A 20,669-nucleotide genomic window follows, 5' to 3' on the forward strand; every position below is an offset into this window, starting at 1 on the left:
TGACAGCTCTGACATGACATGAACCAAACAATAGTCTCTCAGACTGTATAAACCAAAACCCCACAGACTTTTGAGAGAGAAAAAATAAGAAGTGGCATAGACACAGCTATAGTAGTAAAACTTTTAAGCATCAAAGACAGCAAAAACAAAGTAAAAACATGAAACAGAGACTGGTGAAATATTTTTAATGTATAGTACTGAAAAAGATGATCACCCAGAAAATACAAAGGACTTCTACCAAGTGAATAAGATAAAGACAAACAACACCATTAAAAAAATTATGATATAAACTGACAATACAGAGAATGCTAAATGACCCTCCTTCCAAAAATGTGAAAATACGCTTAAACTCCAAAGAAACTCTGAACAAAGCCACAATGAAATACCATTTCATATCTATCCATTTGGGAAAATTAGAAGTCTGACAATGGCAAGTTTAGCAAGGATATGGAGCAGCAGGGTCTCTTACCCACTGAGGGAGAGAGTGTAGGTTAGCACCATCACTTAGAGAGCAAGTAGACAGTACCTACTAGAGCTGTGGCCATGCATGTGCGGTATGACCCAGCAGTGAAACTTTTAAGAAGCTGGTTTACTGAAACTCAACCACATGCTCACAGAAGTTGTATGCCTAAGAATTTTAATTGCGACACTGTGAAAGTGGAAGGAAAAAGGGAGAAAAAGTTAAACTGTACCTTAGCTGAAGAACAAATATTATGGTTTAATCACATAACAGCATACTAAACAACAGTTAAGATTAATAAATTGGATCTATATATATCAACATGGATGAATCTTGAAAACAATGTTATGAGGCAAAAAAGCAGCAAAACACATACAGTACATAACAGTTGTGTATATTTATTTATAAACAGATCTTGTTTATGGGTAGATATATATGAAGTAAAAATATAAAAACATGCAAAGATAACAATACAACTTCAAAATGGTGGTAGGGATAGAAAAAGGGATAGGTTAAGACTTTAGCAATATCTGTAATGTTTTAAATCTTTTAGGAGATCTGAAGCAAATATGGCAAAATGTCAACTGTATAATCTTAGTGGTGGGTACATAGCTATAATATTACTTTCTATATGTTTGAATGTTTCCTATATTAAAATATTTATTAAAATTAACTAAAATAAATGATCAAGTCTAGCTAATAATTACCGTGTATTTTCCACTCGTTGAATCCCCCAAAGATCTAAACCATCTTCAGTAAGAGTTCCAGTCTTTAAAAAAAAAAAAAAAAAAAGCACACATTTACAAAATCATGAAAAGCTATGCTGCAACTACATAATGGAGTACAATACAGCTATAAGATGGGGAGGGGGATAAGTAAGATCTCTGTGCATGTACTAACAGAGTAACTTGCAGGACAAAAAGTGAGGAAAAGTGTGCAGAACACTCCCTATGGTGCGGTTCCTCTTTGTGGGTGGGGCGGGGTAGGGGGAGATATGTGTGGAATAGTATACTTATGTACTTATAGTATTAAATGGTGGAACAATGCACCAATCGACCTATCAATCAATGAAGGATGCCAACACAAGATGGGGAGATTAGGGCATAGGGAGCCAAAAAAGGGAAGAGGAACAAGTTAAATGACATCAAGAGGTGCAATTAGGCAAATTCAGGATATAAATAACCTGGTTTCCTCAATAAGATGACTGGGAAAGAGAGGCAAGAAAAGCAATGGTCACAGATTAATTATAACTAATGAAATCCTTATTTGGATTCTGGCTGAAAACACAAATTGTAAAAATTTGAGATATTTTTGAGAAAGGCAGAGCAACCTGAATATGAATTGGATATTAGGTAATACTAAGGAACTGTTAATTTTGTTAAGTGTAGTAAGCAGTGATAATGGTACTGTGGTAAGTTCTGTTAAAACATTATCTTCTAGAGCTATATACCGAAGTATATGGATGAAATAACATATCTGATGCTGCCACCTTCAAAATGAGGGGATAGTGAAATAAGACTGACAAAATGTTGGTAACTGTTTAAGTTGGATAATGGGCAAACGAGGATTTATTATACTTGCATCTTTTTCTCCACTTTTGTGTCTGCTTAAAAATTTTAAAAACATTTCCAAAAAAGAGTAAGCAAAATTTTAAGTAAAATTTTCTGAACAGATTCACATAAAACACAGTCATGGGATATGACTTTTTTTTTCTCTTAATAAAATACATCTCATATTTTTTTCTTTAATAATGAAGATGCACAAAAATCAAATTCTTATCATGTTAGTCACGCAGAAGAGACAGATGGAAAGTTTTCTGACCAAGGTTTAATTCTCTAAACTTTTAGGAAAACTAATTTCAGGTGAGGAAAGAAGAACCCTTTGTAAGAGGCAAGGTATATTTCACACAGGTACAAAATTTGTCATTTTCACATAAAATCATATCATCAGTGTCTTTCATAATTTTGTAACACATTCAATGAAATCATAGAGCAAACACTAAATGTATATACTTTACAGCAATAACATTCCAGTAACTATATCTGTATAGAGCCTATTCTGTTAAAAAGGTGAAAGAGCAGATAAATTTTACTACTACTACTATAAGGCATAATTCTGGATATGAATGGTAGATCTGGGCAAATAAGCAATATCCAAAGTATTAAAAATTGAAAAAATAATGAGAAGAAATAATACAAAAATGATGCATGTGCCAAATAAGTTAAAAGAGAAAAATGAGAAGAACATTTCTTTTAAAACGTGTGCAAATTAGATGATAAAGAATACAGAAACCATTAATCTAAATACTTTAGACTTAAAAAGCTACAAAGTGACCTTTGACAATGATTATTGACATTGAACCAACCTTGTCAAAGCAAACAAGATTCAGTTGTCCACAGATGTTTATCCTTTGGGGACTGATACAGAAAATGCCCACTTTTTTCAGTCTTCTTTGGGCATACACAATGCCAGCAGTCATTGCGGCAGGAAGTGCAGGCGGCACAGTAATTGTAATGATATCAAGAGACTCGATAATTATATCCCCAACTTCTACCTACAGTTAACATAAAAATAAATGTCAGACCCCCAATATTAAATATTTATTAACCCAATGGGGGTATTTCTTTAGTGAAAAGTCTATAAACCATTTTTAATCTTATATATAATAAGTGTGTATGTATATTCATGTATTAACTATCTATAATTTTTTTCCCTTTAGACATTCTGCAAAATGGAAAGCTCAATGAATTGTCAGTGGACTGTGGGAATGAGCTATTTTTAAAGCTAATTCTTACTTTAATAGCCCCATATACTTCGTACACTACATACTTCAAAGTCAACAAATATTATCAGATATTGACTCTTAACTACTATGCTAGTCTCTATAGGGGATAGAAAAAAGAAATTTGACAAGGTCCCTTAGAAATACCTTCAATTCAGTAATCACAAATAATTTTAATGCTGTATATACCAGAGGTTAAAAAAAGAAAAAATAAAGCTTTTGGTGAGTATGGGATCACTCCTCCCTCTTTTAAAGTAACCAGAGAGCAAATAAAAGATCATCTAAACCAGAGCTGATCAAAACTTTCTGCTTTTATGGTGATGTTCTAGATCTGTACCTTCTAACATAATAGCTACAAGTCTCATATGGCTTTTTTTTTTTAAGTTAAATTCATTTAAATTAAATTAAAATTTTAATTTTTCAGTCTCACTAGCTACATTTCAAATCTTCAAGAGCCACATGTGAATCAAACTAAGAATCAAACTCTATTAAGGGTCCCATGTACATACCTCATTTAAAATGCTATTGATAATAGTGTAGATAAACCCAATGCCAGCCACCGCCACAAGACACAGTAGAAATAAGTAGGCATCTCTGTAGAGTTTAAAATCAGTTGGTTTGGGATACAATATGGAGCGGACAAGCTGTCCTTTGGAAGTACTAAATCCTTTCAAAAAAATTAAAGAATAAAATGATTATATAGTATTTTTATAAGAAAATGAGAATTATCTCTCAAAACAGAATCTCTTATTAAGCATTCGATAGGCTTCAAATGTGCTAAACCATGCAAGACAAGATTAAATATTTTCTACCTGTTCTAACTACTATGGCTTTGACAAGCTCTCCAGTGTAGAAACGAGTTTGAATAACAGTTGTTCCACAAAACAAAGTGTGTCGTCTATGTGTTTCTGGACTATATAATTCATCTCCCATTCCTTTTACGTCCACTGAAGGATTTGGCAAATTAGTCTTTGTCACTGGAACACTCTCTCCTTTAAAAAAAAAATCCGTAAGTTAAAGCATAGAAATCAGTATCAAACACACAAATCTTGAGTTGTTAAATATCCTAAATGTTATCATACTGTTGACAACAATTATTAACAGTTCTCACATGTGAATAACATAGCTTAATCAATTAGCTTTTGGTCTATCAATTTCCTTACCCAGAAATATCAAATTTTGTCTTCCACAATAATTCCTGAAAGTGATCTGTGACTCAAAGGTAATCAGTTGGAAATAACTGTGCCAAGTTTCAAATAAGAAGACGAGGTTGCTACCGTCGCCTCAGCACCTGTTCTGGTATCCCTGAGAACTAACCTAGGAAGTACTCTGCAACCCCAAGCACACACAACATGTGAAGATCCACTCCTAATCCCACCCACTCCCAGACCACAAGCGCGCGCGCGCGCACACACACACACACGCACACACACACACCACACACACACACACGAGTAAGAAGAGAACAAGCATCCGAGCAAGGCAGAGGAGTATGGTAATTCTCTAACAGTAAAAAAGAGCCAAATTCTTTTAACATTAAAATGTAGTGCTCTGTAGCATTCACACTTCTTATGTCAAAGGTGACAGGTGTGTGGGGATATTTATGTGTATGAGTGTGTTTTAAGACTCTTAACAGTTCAAAAATGTATTATATAGGAATCACTTTCTTGCCAGGTTGACTATGACAATTAAAAAATAGTCATGATAAAAAGATATATACACATAGCTGATTCACTTTGTTATGCAGCAACTAACACAACAATGTAAAGCAATTATACTCCAATAAAGATGTTAAAAAAATGTTCAAAGAAAAAAAATTTTTTAATTAAATTAAATTAAATTAAAAAAAATAAAGATATAAAGCTCTACCTCCAGATTGTGAGTTTCCAAAGGGAAGCTATTTTAAAGTCTATTTCTCCCCAATTTAATAAAAATATCAACTCTTCTAGTCCCACTTTTTGCATATCAAAGTGAGAAGTAAATATGCTGTGGGCAAAGGATTTCTTTCCTCTTCCCTTACGATAAAGCATTTCCTCATGTCAAAAGAATGGACAGAAGAAGGACGAGATATCGTGAACAACAGCATTGTGCTTTAGTATCACAGCTGAGTATAATGCAGAATTTGGTTCCCTCAAAATAAAAAAAAAGAAAATCTTTTCACAAATATCTATCACATTCATGACATTCATAAGTAAAGGACACAAACAGCACAGTTAATTGTGACATAGCTTAATCAACAACTACTTAATCCTAGTATCATTATAAACAACTCATCTGGGTTTTACTCATTTAATTTAGTTTACCTGTTAACATGCTTTCATTTACAATACAAGTACCATTAATAAGTACTGCATCACAAGGCATGACTGTCCCATTTAATGGAATGACCATGACATCTCCTGGCACAAGATCTGTAGAAAAGATCTCTTCGATTTCTGAATTGAAAGAAAGAAAAGTCTGAAAAGAATATTCTTTAACTTGGAATAAGAATACAGCAAACAAAAGATCTATCCAAAGGTCACCTGATCTCAAAAATACATTAAAAATATAATGGAGTTAAATAGAAAAATTCCAATAGATGAAGAGTTTTGACAAATAAGATTATTATTCCTTAAGCTAACAAAGCATGGTGTCTAAATGTGTCAGCTAGTTTGTCCCTGGATAGGACGCCAACTGCACAGAGTTGATGCCAAGTCCCCTCTAAGCTAACAGGTAGGTGGGCTTCAACACTCATTACAACGGTGGATGCTCAATCTTAGCTATCAGCCCTATGAGTAAACAGATGATGAATCCACACAGGAGACCCCCTGCAACAGGTAAATAAACTCAGATTTCTGTAATCCCTTGGAAACAGATAAAAGCATTGAAATTTTAGCACTTTCTTCAACAGCATTCTTTTTCTTGTTGCTACTATTTATAATCCATAATGTCTCATTGTTTTCTCAATATTCCTAAAATAGTCCCAAAATATCTTAGATATTATTTTAAATCAATTTATAAAATAAATTAAACTTTGTCATACCTAGTTCATTATTTCCTTAGAAATTTATGTATTATATTCAAGTTAGTTAAACATTTCTTTAATGATCTTCCCAAGTAAAAGGTGGCCTTATATTTGGGCATTCTCTCTCTCTTCCCCTACCCCTAGATTTTATTAAACTATGCTTAGAAGAGACTTACACTGGTTTCTAAGCAAAGATGGGTGAGGAGAAAACTACTGTTTGTGATGTCAGTCTGCAGGACAAATACTCTTCCCTTTCTAAAAAAAGGTAAAAGTAGTTTACTAAGCTATGAGGAAACAACTTTTAAAGAATTCTGATGCTATTTTGCATGTAGTAAGTATAATAATCTTCATTTCTTAATAAGATCCCTTATTTTAAAAACGTGACTCAATGCCTTAATGCCACGTGAAATTCTAACCCTCTTAGGTGCACTGAGAAACTAAATATCAATGATCTGTTGGACTATACAAAGGGGATAAGGAAGCTAAACACTGAGCAGTGCATCTGTCCTAGCATCCCCAGGATCTTCAGCAGCAGCAGAGTGGGGAGAGGAGGAGCACCAATAAGCTACACATCTAAGACTGCAGCTAGGGAGGCAGAAACTATCAGCTAGTACTCTAGCAAGTGACCAGGAAGCGCAAGGAAGAAAGCAACCTGCCAGGCCAACTTGGGTTTACACCTGGATGTAGTATACTGAGCCAAGAGGATGCAGACTGATTTGGTTTTCCTGATCAATCAAAGCGGCTACTGTCTCCAAGGCCCATGATGCTGTGCTGCCTCCCCTTTATCTCCTTTACCTCTTCAATATCTCACCAAACTAACGTGTCCAAAACATTATCCTTCCCTACAATCCTGCTTCTCCTCCAGTGTTCCCTATTTAATTAAATGACACCAATATCCATGCCCCCAGCCTGACACCACTGTATCACCTTGCATCCAATGAATCATCAAATCTTCTTCAATGCCCACATTTAAGTATCTTTCAAACCCATCTCACCACTCTCCATCTCCACAACCCTCACCCTGATTCATTTCATGCCTTTAATATTAATCCCCTCTAAATAAGTTCGAACATGGCAGCCAGAATGATTTTTTCAAATAGGCAAATATGATCATATCACTCTCCTACTTAAAACTCTTCAATGGCTTTCCACTGCCTTTTGGGAGAGTCCAAATCCCTTAACAAGCCTTAAAAGGCTGTCCACTATCTAGTTGCTGCCACTGAATTGCTTTCAGTTATTACGATGACAAAACTCTCTCTAATACCCAGGCCTCTGGGCACTTAGAACCCTCCTCTATCCCTCTCTCACCCCCACCTTACCACTTTCTCACCTACTTTTTATCTGTCCAATTCAATCACTTAAGAATACCTTTTCAAAGAAGGCATCCCTGACACCTACAGTAAATGAGCTCTAATATCTAACCCTGACTTCTCCCTATCATAGCATTTATCACACGTTACTGTTTCTGTTTATCATGTCTTTCCAACTAGACTGAAGTTCAATGATGGCAAGGACTATGTCCATCCACTGTATCCCAAGAGTCTAGTATAGTATGTGTCACATTATAGAAAAATACAATTTCACATAAATGAATGAATTTGATACAGAAACATGAGTACAAATCCAAACACACATTTTTATTTCTTATGGAAATAAGTGTATATGTATAATATATTGGGCTTGCTTCACACATTAGGGTTTAGTGGAAATCTTTTTAAATTTACTTTTCCAAGAGTAAACTGAAGTACTTACTTACCTTCATTTACTCTGCAAACTGAAACTCTCACAGTACTGTGAGCTGCCACCATGTCATGCAACATAATATATTGCTGAATCAGGGAAAAAAAATTTAACTTGTTAATATAAACTAACTCTTCAAGCTATTAGAAAGCAAGGGTAATATAAAATAAGGTAAGCTAAAATAATAAATTCATATCACTCTGCCTTTGAAAAGGTCAAGACCAAAAGATTCAAAGATCATTCAATATTTTAGCTCAAAACATTAGACAAAATAAGAAGCACTTTAATGAGACAGCCCTGAAAACAGCAGAATCAGCCCTCCAGTATTCCAGTCTTAGATAAGCAACTATAGATCCTACAGCCTCAAAGCAGTCAAGCGATACATTGACTCTTAAAAAGCAGCTGCCTTCCCCCACCTCAAAAAAGAGGGAAAGGGAGTACATATTCACATAACTAAAGAATAACTGTATGGAGTACTTACGTTATACCAAGCATCATTCTACACACCTTACGTGTTATTACAAAATACAAACACATTTGTGAAACCCATAATAAATTGGACTTACCTTTCTAATGGCATATAGGGAGCTTATAATTGATACTACAGACATAATCACAATGGCTATAGCATAGTAATAGTATTCATCTGTGCTCCACAGTATAACACTGAACAGCTGGAAAATGTAAAATGGGTTGAGAACCTAAAAAACAAGATTTTTAAGTCAAATTGAATGAGATATTTATAAGCATACAGATTTAAGAAATAACCAACAGGATACTTACAGGATAAGCTCTGTAGTATCCTACGGTAACAAGTAACTACCCAAAGAGCAGGGCAAGATATTACTTTTTTTTTTTTTTTTTTTACCATCAAACTACTAGAGTTTGACTAAATAAGCTTAATTTATTTGCACCCATTTAGGTTCATACCAAACCCAAATACAGATTCAGCTAGAAACAGCTAACACGTGTGAATTTAGCTGTTCTTCATTCTGCTTTAGCAATAAAATACATTTACTTTCAATAATTACTGTGCTGCTAAAGGATACAAAAACTTTTTTTTTTTTTTTTTTTTTTAGGATACAAAAACTTTTAACCAACTGGAACAAACGTTTACTTATTATGAACTCGAAGCACTAATTTACTTATAAGTCAAAGGTTCACTGGAGTCCAAAGAGAAGACAAACATGAAATAAGTTACAGTTTTGCTTTCTCTAAGGAAATAATTAAGTATTAAAATCTGAATTAAAAAAAAGATAAGGAGTCCTGGCAATGGACTTTGTTTACCCAAATTTTATAGTATTTTACCAATTTCATTAATAACCCCCAATGTTTTAAAATTGATGCTTCTGTACTTTTTAAAGCACTTTCACATATATAGTCCCATTTTACTTCAATATCAAACGAGATGGGCTTCCCTGGTGGCCCAGTGGCTAAGAATCCGCCTGCCAATGCAGGGGGACACGGGTTTGAGCCCTGGTCCGGGAAGACCCTACATGCCGCGGAGCAACTAAGCCCGTGCGCCACAACTACTCAGCCTGCACTCTAGAGCCCATGAGCCACAACTACTGAAGCCCATGTGTCTAGAGCCCGTGCTCCGCAACAAAAGAATCCATTGCAATGAGAAACCCACACACCGCAATGAAGAGTAGCCCCCGCTCACTGCAACTAAAGAAAGCCCGCGCAGCAACGAAGACCCAAAGCAGCCATAAATAAATAAATCAAATAAATAAATAAATAAAAGTTCCCTTAAAAAAAATCAAATGGATCATTAAAGGATTTCCTACAATTTTACCAATAAAGGAACAGCAGGGAGAAAGGTCTTCTAATGACCAAAGCTAGTTACTGATGAAGTCACATTATAAACCAGTGTTTCTAATTCCTAATCATTATTACACTTTGCTATGCTCTAAAGCCGCATTATATGGCCACTCTCAGGAACTGACGGAAAACAATCTGTACCTTCTACTAAAAGTATTCACTCAATACAGCTAATTCTATACTTTAGCCCCAAACCAGAAAGACTGGAGAACCCACTCTCCTCGGCAAAACCACTTACTCCTTCCTTTACATGCCTGCAATCCCTCATTCCCCACCGCTTCTACAGCTCTTACAACTGAAGGGTCACCACAGTAACTACTGACATGTATTACTCCTGGGCTAAAGTGCAAGCTCCTCATTGTTACTCATCATGTCATGTTTTTAATTCCAAACTTCTGGCACAATGCCTAGTTCCTAAGAGTGTACCACCTGAAGAAAACATGATTAATCGCTTTTAAAATTAGAAGGAGGGACTTCCCTGGTCGTCCAGTGGTTAAGATTCCACGCTTCCACTGCAGAGGGCACAGGTTCGATCCCTGGTCAGGGAACTAAGATCCCACATGCCACACAGCGCGGCCAAAAAAATTAGCGGGAAAAAAGAAAAGACAGGTGTATACATCTGTAAAATAGGGCAAGGTTTAGATGTGCAACTTCCTGAGAGTAAAAAAACAAAAAACAACAGACTTCGAAAAGAAAAAAATTAGACAAAATAAAAAAGTAATCATGCTCCCAAATTACTGATCTATCAGAGGAATATCTTTCTGCCCTTCCAAGTAAAAAAATAAGCAAAGAGAAGTTAGGAAACAAAACACCAAGGATATCATTACTTAAATCCTGGCTCTTTTCAAATGGCAAACCTATTGATCACAAATGTTGAGACAAGTACAATTGTCTTACCTCCTTAATTAGAAGCTTAAAAACTGAAGGCACTTTCACAGCAATTTCATTTACTCCATAAAGCAATTTTCTATAACAGGAAAATACAATAATAATATTACATTATATTATATCATAATAACAATTTAGGGAAGGCATTGCGTTAGATAAGGCTCAAACCACCGACTGCTCCTTAAATCCAGAACTTAAACGTTCATGTTTCTAAACAGCTGTCTTCTACAATTTAAACTATCTACAGTATTTAAATCAATGTAGTCCATACTGGATAACTATACTGTTATCACTTTATCTTTTTGTGTGACAAGTACCTTTCCCACTAGTCTATAATAACCATATCAACAAAAGACTTTCTTTTCCACCCATGAACAAAATACATCTCAACAATTTTGAATTGCAATTAATTTTTGCAAGAGACTACGTAAGTAAATTTGAGGGGTCCTGTACTATTTTTCTAATAAGAATACTGTACTAAAAATGTTTATTTCAGAACATTATACATTTGGCTTTTTTTAATGCTTAAGTTGCTTAAAACCTTCCACTTAAATTCCTTATAATAGTACTTCCTATATGATACATTAATTCTTGCCTTTTATGAAGTAGAAGCCTGAATGAATGAATTTATATTCCAACCCTTTGAAAGAACATGCTATAGGAGTACAAGAAAATTTCTAGTGTAGTTGAAAAAGGCATTTATCTCTACGATATGTAATACACTGGTATACTTTTATACTTTAGCAAAGAATAACACTATAAGAAGGATTATGTCTCCCAATTTACAAATTTTCATTGTGGTAAATTTGAGCTCATGCTTACAATTCCCAACATTTCAGTAAATCTAAGATTTGAATTGTAAGACATTCCATGATTTTATGTACTATCAAGAAAGACAAAAATGCTGTCAAGTAAAGGATGACACTCCACCCACTGTATGACACACCCTCCTTATAGAGATGTTAAAATGCAGGGAAGTGTGCACCTTAGAACTGATGAAATACAGTATATTATCAGGGATATTCACTTCAAAATCAGCTTCAACATTTTTATAATTCTTAAACTGAGAGACAATGTTACCCAAATAAAATATCAATAAGTTGTCATCTACTATAATACTTAAATACCTGTTAATGTTACAACTATATGGTAAAAGGGTAGACTATATATACTACTTTATTTAGGAATTTTGATAATAGGTCTAACTTTAGTTGGATAAAAATTACCTGTAGGCATGCATCCCCTTTGTCAGTCCTGCACTATGCTTTTCATAAATTGACGTACAAGAAACACCTTCATCCAGTCCCCTAAATAAATCCAAAGTTTTTACTTTAAACAAAGTTTAAAATATCCATATTTCTCAATGCCTCATTTTTCTATATTCCTGGTTTTAAAGTGTGACTTCCTTACAAATAGAAACCCCTAACAAAAACTGAGATATGGATGACAATTTTTAAATCTCCAATTCCTAAGATAAAACAATAATGAAAGGTCTAAGTCTCAAATATGGCAACTTCTAAATTATCCAACGTGTCACATAATAAGATGGCTCTCAATACTCAAGCTTATGTAACAATATTATTATCCTTTAAGTCTGTGCCAAAGTTTTAAGAGCAAATAATTAATAAAATTAAAGTATGACTAACTCAAGAATTCCAAACTAAAGATGAAAAAGTTTTTACTTTTTATCTAGTTTTCCCTCTTCAATTTTTAAGCTTCACTCTAAGAAGTCCTACTCATTTTTCTTTCTACAAAAGCATCCATCTAAATCCTTCCCTCATCTAATACATACTGAGAAGAGAAGTGCTGAATCTGTATGAGTCACAGGCAATGTCTAAAATCTGTAACTATTAAAACTGGGATTCAACTAGCATATCTACTTTCCACCACAAATGTCTTAATTATGCTTATTTTAACTGAGATGCTATTCAGAAAAACTCTAAAGAGAATATAACACATCATTTAACTCCAATCCTTTTCTACTTTTTTCGGATAGAAAAACCAAGCCCCATGATTAGCTGCTATCACTGGGATAAGTTTAAATTCTACAAGTTGGTATGGTTGGCAAAGGCTACACAGCAAATATGTTTGACTCTTTTTTCCCACTGAGATGGATTACTTCTCCAAAGGCAGCAGGGATCAGCTCCAAGTCAAAATTTTTTTAAAAAACAAAATGACAATTTATAGGCAGTGTTCTATAAAGAAATCAATGGTTCTTAACTAGGAATGGTCTTCAGAAGTAGGCATGTGGAATTGCCCTGCTCCATTCCAGAATATACCAATTCTTTAGTGTCTGAGGAAAAAAATCCAGGCATGAACATTTTAAATGTTCACAAGGTGATTCTTTTTTTACTGCTAATATTAAGAATTCCTTTGCCACTCTCAAGCAACGATACTTAACAGTGTTTAATCACTTTAACAGCAATAAAAATAGAATCCTAGTTTAGTACTTATATCATTTGAAGCCTCCACAAAAAATAAATTTTAAAGGATTATTCCAATATGTCCTACCCAAGGCTTAACTTGTTTGATGATGTCCCATCTTTATCCACATATTAAAGTGAAATTTATGTTTGTCTATCACTCCATCCCTCAAGTACAAGTGGATGGAACTGTCAGGAAATTGAGAGGTGATAATTCAGATACGCTGACAGGCTAAAAGGTACACTCGAAATTCACTTTGAGGTGAACCCTCAAAAAGAAAAAGAACTGAAAGACTAAAAGGTATACTCAGGGCTTCCCTGGTGGCGCAGTGGTTGAGAGTCCACCTGCCAATGCAGGGGACACGGGTTCGTGCCCCGGTCCAGGAAGATCCCACATGCCGCGGAGTGGCTGGGCCCATGAGCCACGGCCGCGGAGCCTGCGCATCCGGAGCCTGTGCTCCGCAACGGGAAAGGCCACAACAGTGAGAGGCCCGCATACCACAAAAATATAAATAAATAAATAAATAAATAAATAAATAATAAATAAATAAATAAATAATAAATAAAGGTATACTCAAAATTCACTTTAGATGAATCCTTAAAAAGAAAAGGACTCAGACTGGATTTTGGGAGCATACTGCTTCTAACTTTTATGTAAGTTTTGCCAAGGTACAAGCTGCAGATAGGATTTATTCTAAAATGGTTAGTAAGTATTCAAATAACACCAAGAAGTTATTAATGAACAAGTGAATGAAAGTTATGTAACAAAAACCTCTTCAATTTTATGTAACACTAAAATGAATTCTTTTCTAGCTAAAACATTATCAAGATACTCATAATCCAAACAAAAGAAAAGTACGTACTTTAAGAAAACAAAATTGTGAAGGGTATCATTCCAGAAGTATTTTACACTATGGTGGGTGAAATAACGAATCTGTAGAACATACATAAAGGTTATATCAAAAAGCATTATTATCACTTGTTAACAATTAAGTTTACTAACACAAATTTAGCATATAATGTAACAACTATTAAAATTAAAGCAATCACATGTGACATGTAATCTATTTCTTCTAGTAAATAACTAAAGTGTTATATACAATGATAAATAGGCATTTTATATGCATATAATCTCAAACAAAAAACTGCAAGTACAAAATTATAGACTATCCGTAATAGTATAAAATGTAACAATTCTGGTTCTTAAAGGAACTTTGAGACTAAGATCACAATACCTGTTGTGATTGAGGCTGTGAATATTTATTCATCTCAAGCCTATTCTCTTCAGCCAGATTTTCAGTTAAGTGAACTGCATGGCCATTTGAAACCTTATTAGCCATAGATTTGGGGCTTGAAAATGGGGGAGTTTCCAGAGAAAGCAAGCGAATTTTTGCACAAAACCACATTCTGAATTCATCCTTAGAAGAGAAAGGAATAAGGATAAAGAGTCAATTATGCATATTACATAACCATATATATTGGTTTCCATTCTTTACACGATATATTATTTACTTATCTCTAATTGAGAAAGTTCACTTTTCACTCACTAAATGTTAAACCATTTCGAATTACGAAGATGCATAAATTCAAACATGAAGTGCTTTCAACTGCTCACCATTTTATATGTCATACTTCACTGAGAGGATCTCATAAAAGATCATAATTTCTTAATTTATCCAACTATATACTGAGACTAGATATTAAAGCCTCTTATAAAATGTTTCCAATTAGGATTTTAAAACAAATCCTAGGGTGCAACAGCATTGCACAGTAGAAGACATCTGGGATACAGTCCTGTCAAGAGACCTTGATAGACCAACCACTGATCCAATCTCTCAGTGCATCAAGAACTATAAAAAAGGGTAGATGTGATCATTTTTAAGATTCCTTTAAAGTCTAATCACTGGGATAATAGTCACTTCAAACACAGATGCTTTAGAAATACTAGGATTAGTATTCCTCATTGTATCCTAGCAGTGATGTTCTCTTCGTATTTTATTTTGAATACACACAAAGACATTATTTTACTCCTCAAATAATCAGCTACAAGTAAACACGTGGACTTACAGTAGTCCTCAGCAGCACCACTTCACAGTCTTTAACTGCAGCTCTGATACAGGTTGCCTTTACCCGCCACTCGGGCATCCAATAGAGGAGCAGGAGAAGAAAGCCGCCAGTACACACCACTCCGAGAGAAACTATGGCAAGCTTCCAGCGACACAAATTATAGCCATAAATCTCCTGCATGGACATAGTGATTACACATCAAGTGACATGAGAGGTAAATTTCAAAGTGAGAACCCTATCTTTCCCCCCACATACCACCAACAAAGACTTGAGTTTTATTAAGCTGACCTTAAACATTTTTTATAAATGGAAAATTAGAAAATTTGCATTTGGGATATATTTAAGCATTAGCTAATGTAACTTCTTAAATTATCAAATGAAAAAACATATCTCTTTCCTCTAAGTTTTAACAGTTCACAAGTGAAGCAGGAACTATACTGGAACCAGAGGTGTTACATAATCCCAACTCAAAAACACAGTCAGAAAGACGACAGCACACCGATTTAGCTGTTGTTTTACTGTATTTTAGTTTAGCAGTTTTTTAAATATACTTTTCTACTTCCCTAGAAATATAAATTCTTCACACTTTATAAGTATATTATAAAAGCTGGTTACCATTTCATCTTCTTGACCCTGGTTGATAGTCTTTCTTTCTTCTTTGTCCATATCTACAGTGGTTGGAAAGGTCTTGTGCTTCAGAACAATTGAAGATAACTGAGGGAAAGAGGAACAAATATTAGAACATTATCTTGTATCTTGGTAGACTATATCTGATACTAACTTCATACTACCAGATTTCTTGTTTTGATGCAAGTTTAACTGATATTTAAGTAGTCATTAAAGTGCTGATTCTCCTGACATTTTCAATGGTGTGCCAGTTCTTGAAACTGCCTGGCTTACTACTATCACAAAACTTGGCATATTTCATTAATTAATTTATACTAGCACTAGCCTTGCTACAAAGCCATTTAAATTCTGAGAGAAACTATTTCTACAGACTCTTCCTTTTTCATTCCCCAGACTCATCTACTGAGCACCTATCACATGTATGGCAATTGCTGGGTTAATCTCTAAGGCAGGTGTACCTCTATTGGAGACCACTCAACTGACTATGTCATTCTGATGCCAAGTCCACTGAGCAATCTTATTGTTCCTGACTACCCATAATGCTTGTGTAGGAAAAAATTCATTGAGCCCACTGACAAAAATCATTTTCCTGTATTAAAAAAACAGATTAAATTCAAATATTAGACATTCAGCCACACATTAAAGAGAGTTGCAAAATGTAAAACAATGCCAGTTTTCTCGTTTTTTTTTTGCTTCTGGAAAATATATATATTTTTGGAAAATATGTTACTTAACATGTAGTATCCATAACTGTTCTATTAAATTAATATTCTTAAAGATCTATAAAAACTAATGTGGCGATAACAGGTATAACACATAAACAAAAGCTCCTTAGGGTTCACAACAGTTTTCAAGAATGTAAAAGGGTCTGAGCCCTGAGCCCAAAGAGTTTGAGAGCCACTGCTTTAGACTAGGCTGATCTCTGCAGAACACAGTGGGAATATTACCTCCCTCATTCCAGACGCCATGCCTCCACTCATCTATATGGTGTATAGCACAAGTCTGACACATGGTAGGCACTCAAAAAATACTTGCTGAATGAATGACCTGATAAAGAATTTGTGCTAAGACAGCAATAGCCACATGTAATGTTTACATGATATGAATTAATAGCAAAGTAAAACCAACTGCAGGATTTCAAGTTAATCCCCCCCCCCATAAGACTACTGAAATCTCCTGATTTATGTCATCAACAAAATGACCAATAAAAAATATTGATGCCTCCTGAATGGGCAAAGTTTCTCTACTTTCTGGTAGCCCTGAAGACGGGGTTAGGGCTAGGTAGAGTCAGGGCTTTCCACAGAAATAAAATGCAAGAGTTTGATTACAAACACACACATACACACACAATATATTGGACTCAGTGCCATCTTGGAAAAGAAGACTCAGAGATATCTTGTTTCTCAGAGGAAAACAAGACACATTATCATACAAAACCTTTTAGGCAATTTAGTAACAATTTCTTCTCAGTCTAGGGTACTGTTAGAGCCCTGAAAAGTATAGTACTAGAGTCATCCCACCATTGTAAGACTGTTCCATCAAACCAATACAACTTGAGGCAGCAGTTATTCTCAAGGGCTATACACCTGCTGCTACAGACTTTGGGGGAGAATTAGCAAGTCCAACCTCTTTCCCTGTAGAAAAGATCAGCTGTTGTTGCCTGAACCTGTAAGGTTTAGTCCAATCCTGCAAGGTTTCAAATGTGCACATGCCTACCTTCAAAGGGTAATAAGGCAAAGGAACTCTGCCCTGACACTGTCCCCACTAAAGAATCCAGTCTGGGGTTCTTAACCTTTAATCCGTGGTTCTTCCTTAAGCTCTGGACTGTGTCTCAGGATCATCACTCAGGATTTACCACTCATTTTTAACAACCAAAACATATAATTCTGATCCCCATTTCCCACCACCACCTAAAATATGTTTCTCGAGGGGAAGAACCTCTTCAAATTCTTAAGTGGAGAGACTTCTGCTTCCAACCAAGACTAGCCCTCCTAACTAAAACAACAAAATGAATAAAATATATAAAACTATATAGCCTTCAAGGAGCTGGACGTCAATGAAAGAAACTGATACAAAAATGGGTGAGCTCTACAATTGTCCCAGTTTACAAACTGAATAATTTACAGGATGCAAAAAAAAAAAAAAAATGTAGGACAGGAAACCCAGGGGGAGCCCAGCAATCTTCCTGAGTTGAAGAGATGAAGATGGGAGTCTGGGGAGGCACCAAAGTGACTGGGTTTGCAGGGCAGATTACCAGAGAAGAGGTATGTACAGAGAAGGAACACTGAAAATCTGCAAAGTGGTCCCTTCTCAAGTCTTCAGCTGAATACTGATCAGCACTTGTGTGTGAGGAAACTACCAAGACCAGGGGAAAATCCACCCAAAAGGTTTAAGGGGAAAAATGCATCAGGGCTCACACAGGGCTGGGCAGAGTACCTGTTCCCACCAATCAGTGGGAAAACCTCATTAGCTGCATGAAATCAGGCGGAGTACTCAGAGGGTTTTGCTTCAGTAGTGGGTTCAAATTAACCTGAAACTAAAAGCTACTCTGTTCCTGCCTAACAAAACTTTTAAGACTTGAAAGAATAAAATTGTTTCCAAGTAACTTAACTGCTTCACAGAACACAGTCCAAGGAGATTTACAGGAATACAAAATATCCAGTTACAATGTCTGATATCCAATTAAAACTTAACAGGCTTGGGCTTCCCTGGTGGCGCAGTGGTTGAGAGTCCGCCTGCTGATGCAGGGGACACGGGTTCGTGCCCCGGTCCGGGAAGATCCCACATGCCGCGGAGCAGTTGGGCCTGTGAGCCATGGCTGCTGAGCCTGTGCGTCCAGAGCCTGTGCTCCGCAACGGGAGAGGCCACAACAGTGAGAGGCCCACGTACCGCAATAAATAAATAAATAAATAAATAAATAAATAAATAACAAAAAAACTTAACAGGCTTGCAAAGAAGCAAGAAAATATGACCCACAATGAGAAAAATCAAAGGACAGAAGAGGACCTAGAACTGACAGAGATAATAGAACTGGTAGACAAGGACATTAAAATGACTGCAAAGGAACTCTGCCCTGACACTGTCCCCACTATAGTTCATATGTTCAAAAAGCAAGAGGCAAGACTGATCATGTGAAGCAGAGACATGAAAAATATAAAAAAGAACCAAATCAAACATAAAATAAAAAGTACAATGTCTGACATGAAAAACACACTAGATGGGATTAACAGCAGATTCGATATTACACAAAAATAATCAATGAACTTGAAGACATAGTAATAGAAATATCCAAAATGAAAAATGGAGAGAAAAAAGACTAGAGGGGAAAAAAAGCTAACATAACAGCATCAGTAAGCTGTGTGACAGTCTCAAGCACCCTGATATACATGTAAGGCAGGAGGGAATAAAAAATATGTAATTCTATAATGGCCCCAAAATTTCCAGATTAGATGAAAAACTATAAACCCACGGATCCAAGAAGTCCAACTAACACTAACCAAAGAACATAAGAAATTAAACCAAGGCATACCATCATCAAAACCCATGATGAAAAATGGGTTATATATATAAATATATATATATATACATACACACACACACACACACGTATATATATACATGTATATATATGTGTGTGTATATGTATATATATATGTGTGTGTATATATGTGTGTGTGTGTGTGTGTGTGTGTGTGTGTGTGTATATCTTGAAAGAAGCCAGAGAAAAAAGACATGTCACATACAAAGGAAAATAAATAAAAATGACATTAAATTTCTTGCTTAAAAACAATGCAGGCGAAAAGACAGTAGGGCAACATCTCTGAAGTACTGAGAAAAAGAAACTATTCTGAGAATTCTATACCCAGGAAAAATATCTTCCCAAATCAAAGGTGAAATAAAAGTCTTTTTCAGATACAAAAGCTGGGAAAAATTCACCAGCAGTGAACCTACACTATTTAAAAAAAAAAAAATTGTTAAGAGAATTCCTCAGATGGGGGAAAAAAAGATAACCAATGGTAATAAGGATCTCCACAAAGGATTGATGAGCACCAGAAATGGTAACTAAGAGGGTAACTATACACAGCAAAAGCACAAAGAACATGGAGAAATGAAAGTACACTCTTACAATGCTCTTAAGAAAGTAGAAAAAGAACAGCAAGTTATACCCAGTGTAGGCACTTAAGGGAAAGACTAAAACTCCGAGAAGAAATAAATGAAATTTTAAAAAACAGAAAAATGATGAAAAAATCAATGAAACCAAAATCTGGTTCTTTGACATTAATAAAATTGATCATTTCTAGTTAAACTCAAAGGGGGGGGGGGCACAAATTATCAATATCAGGAATAGAACAGGAGACATCGCTATAGATTATGCAGATATCAGAAGGATAATCAAGGAACCAACAAGCAACTTTATACAAACAAACCAACTTTTCTGCAGGTTTGAACTTACTTCCCAATAAAAAAACTTAAAAAAAAAATCTTTATCAGTCAGGGGATGGCTGTGAGTTGATAACTGCTAAAGCTGACTTAAAAGCTGAGTGATGGAAAAAAATTAAAATGAAAAAAAGAAAAAAAAAGCTGAGTGATGGTCCATGAGAGTTCATTATACTCATCTTTCTACTCTTTAATATGTATAAATTGTCCATAATGGAAAAGTTTTCTTAAATAAATAAAAGCCATCCATTTGCTAAAATATGACACAAATGAACTTATCTATGAAACAGATTCAGAGACACAGTGAATGGACTTGTGGTTGCCAAGGGGGAGAGGGTGTGTGGGAGGGATGGATTGGGAGTTTGGGATTAGCAGATGCAAACTATCATATATAGAATGGATAAACAAGGTCCTACTGTA

The 20,669-nt window shown here is 35.2% G+C and overlaps 1 protein-coding gene across 8 annotated transcripts in view; it reads right to left on the reverse strand.

Moving 5' to 3' along the window:
* The window catches only part of ATP13A3 (ATPase 13A3), an 80,916-nt gene that overhangs the window by 40,902 nt on the left and 19,345 nt on the right, over nucleotides 1-20,669 (reverse strand). For 7 of the 8 annotated variants that reach the window (XM_033855634.2, XM_033855630.2, XM_033855632.2 and 4 more), the window contains 13 exons: nucleotides 15,801-15,899; nucleotides 15,186-15,359; nucleotides 14,354-14,536; nucleotides 13,982-14,052; nucleotides 11,922-12,002; nucleotides 10,705-10,774; nucleotides 8,553-8,687; nucleotides 8,003-8,075; nucleotides 5,546-5,677; nucleotides 4,055-4,234; nucleotides 3,752-3,909; nucleotides 2,826-3,014; nucleotides 1,168-1,229 (listed from right to left, as the gene is read on the reverse strand). In XM_033855634.2, the coding sequence (XP_033711525.1) occupies nucleotides 1,168-1,229; nucleotides 2,826-3,014; nucleotides 3,752-3,909; nucleotides 4,055-4,234; nucleotides 5,546-5,677; nucleotides 8,003-8,075; nucleotides 8,553-8,687; nucleotides 10,705-10,774; nucleotides 11,922-12,002; nucleotides 13,982-14,052; nucleotides 14,354-14,536; nucleotides 15,186-15,359; nucleotides 15,801-15,851 (1,559 nt within the window). In that variant the 5' untranslated portion in view covers nucleotides 15,852-15,899. The remainder of the gene's footprint in view (nucleotides 1-1,167; nucleotides 1,230-2,825; nucleotides 3,015-3,751; nucleotides 3,910-4,054; nucleotides 4,235-5,545; nucleotides 5,678-8,002; nucleotides 8,076-8,552; nucleotides 8,688-10,704; nucleotides 10,775-11,921; nucleotides 12,003-13,981; nucleotides 14,053-14,353; nucleotides 14,537-15,185; nucleotides 15,360-15,800; nucleotides 15,900-20,669) is intronic. The other variant, XM_073804040.1, reaches the window with a different exon arrangement.

The sequence above is a fragment of the Tursiops truncatus genome, chromosome 4 (genome assembly GCF_011762595.2).
Source record: "Tursiops truncatus isolate mTurTru1 chromosome 4, mTurTru1.mat.Y, whole genome shotgun sequence".
NCBI lineage: Eukaryota > Metazoa > Chordata > Mammalia > Artiodactyla > Delphinidae > Tursiops > Tursiops truncatus.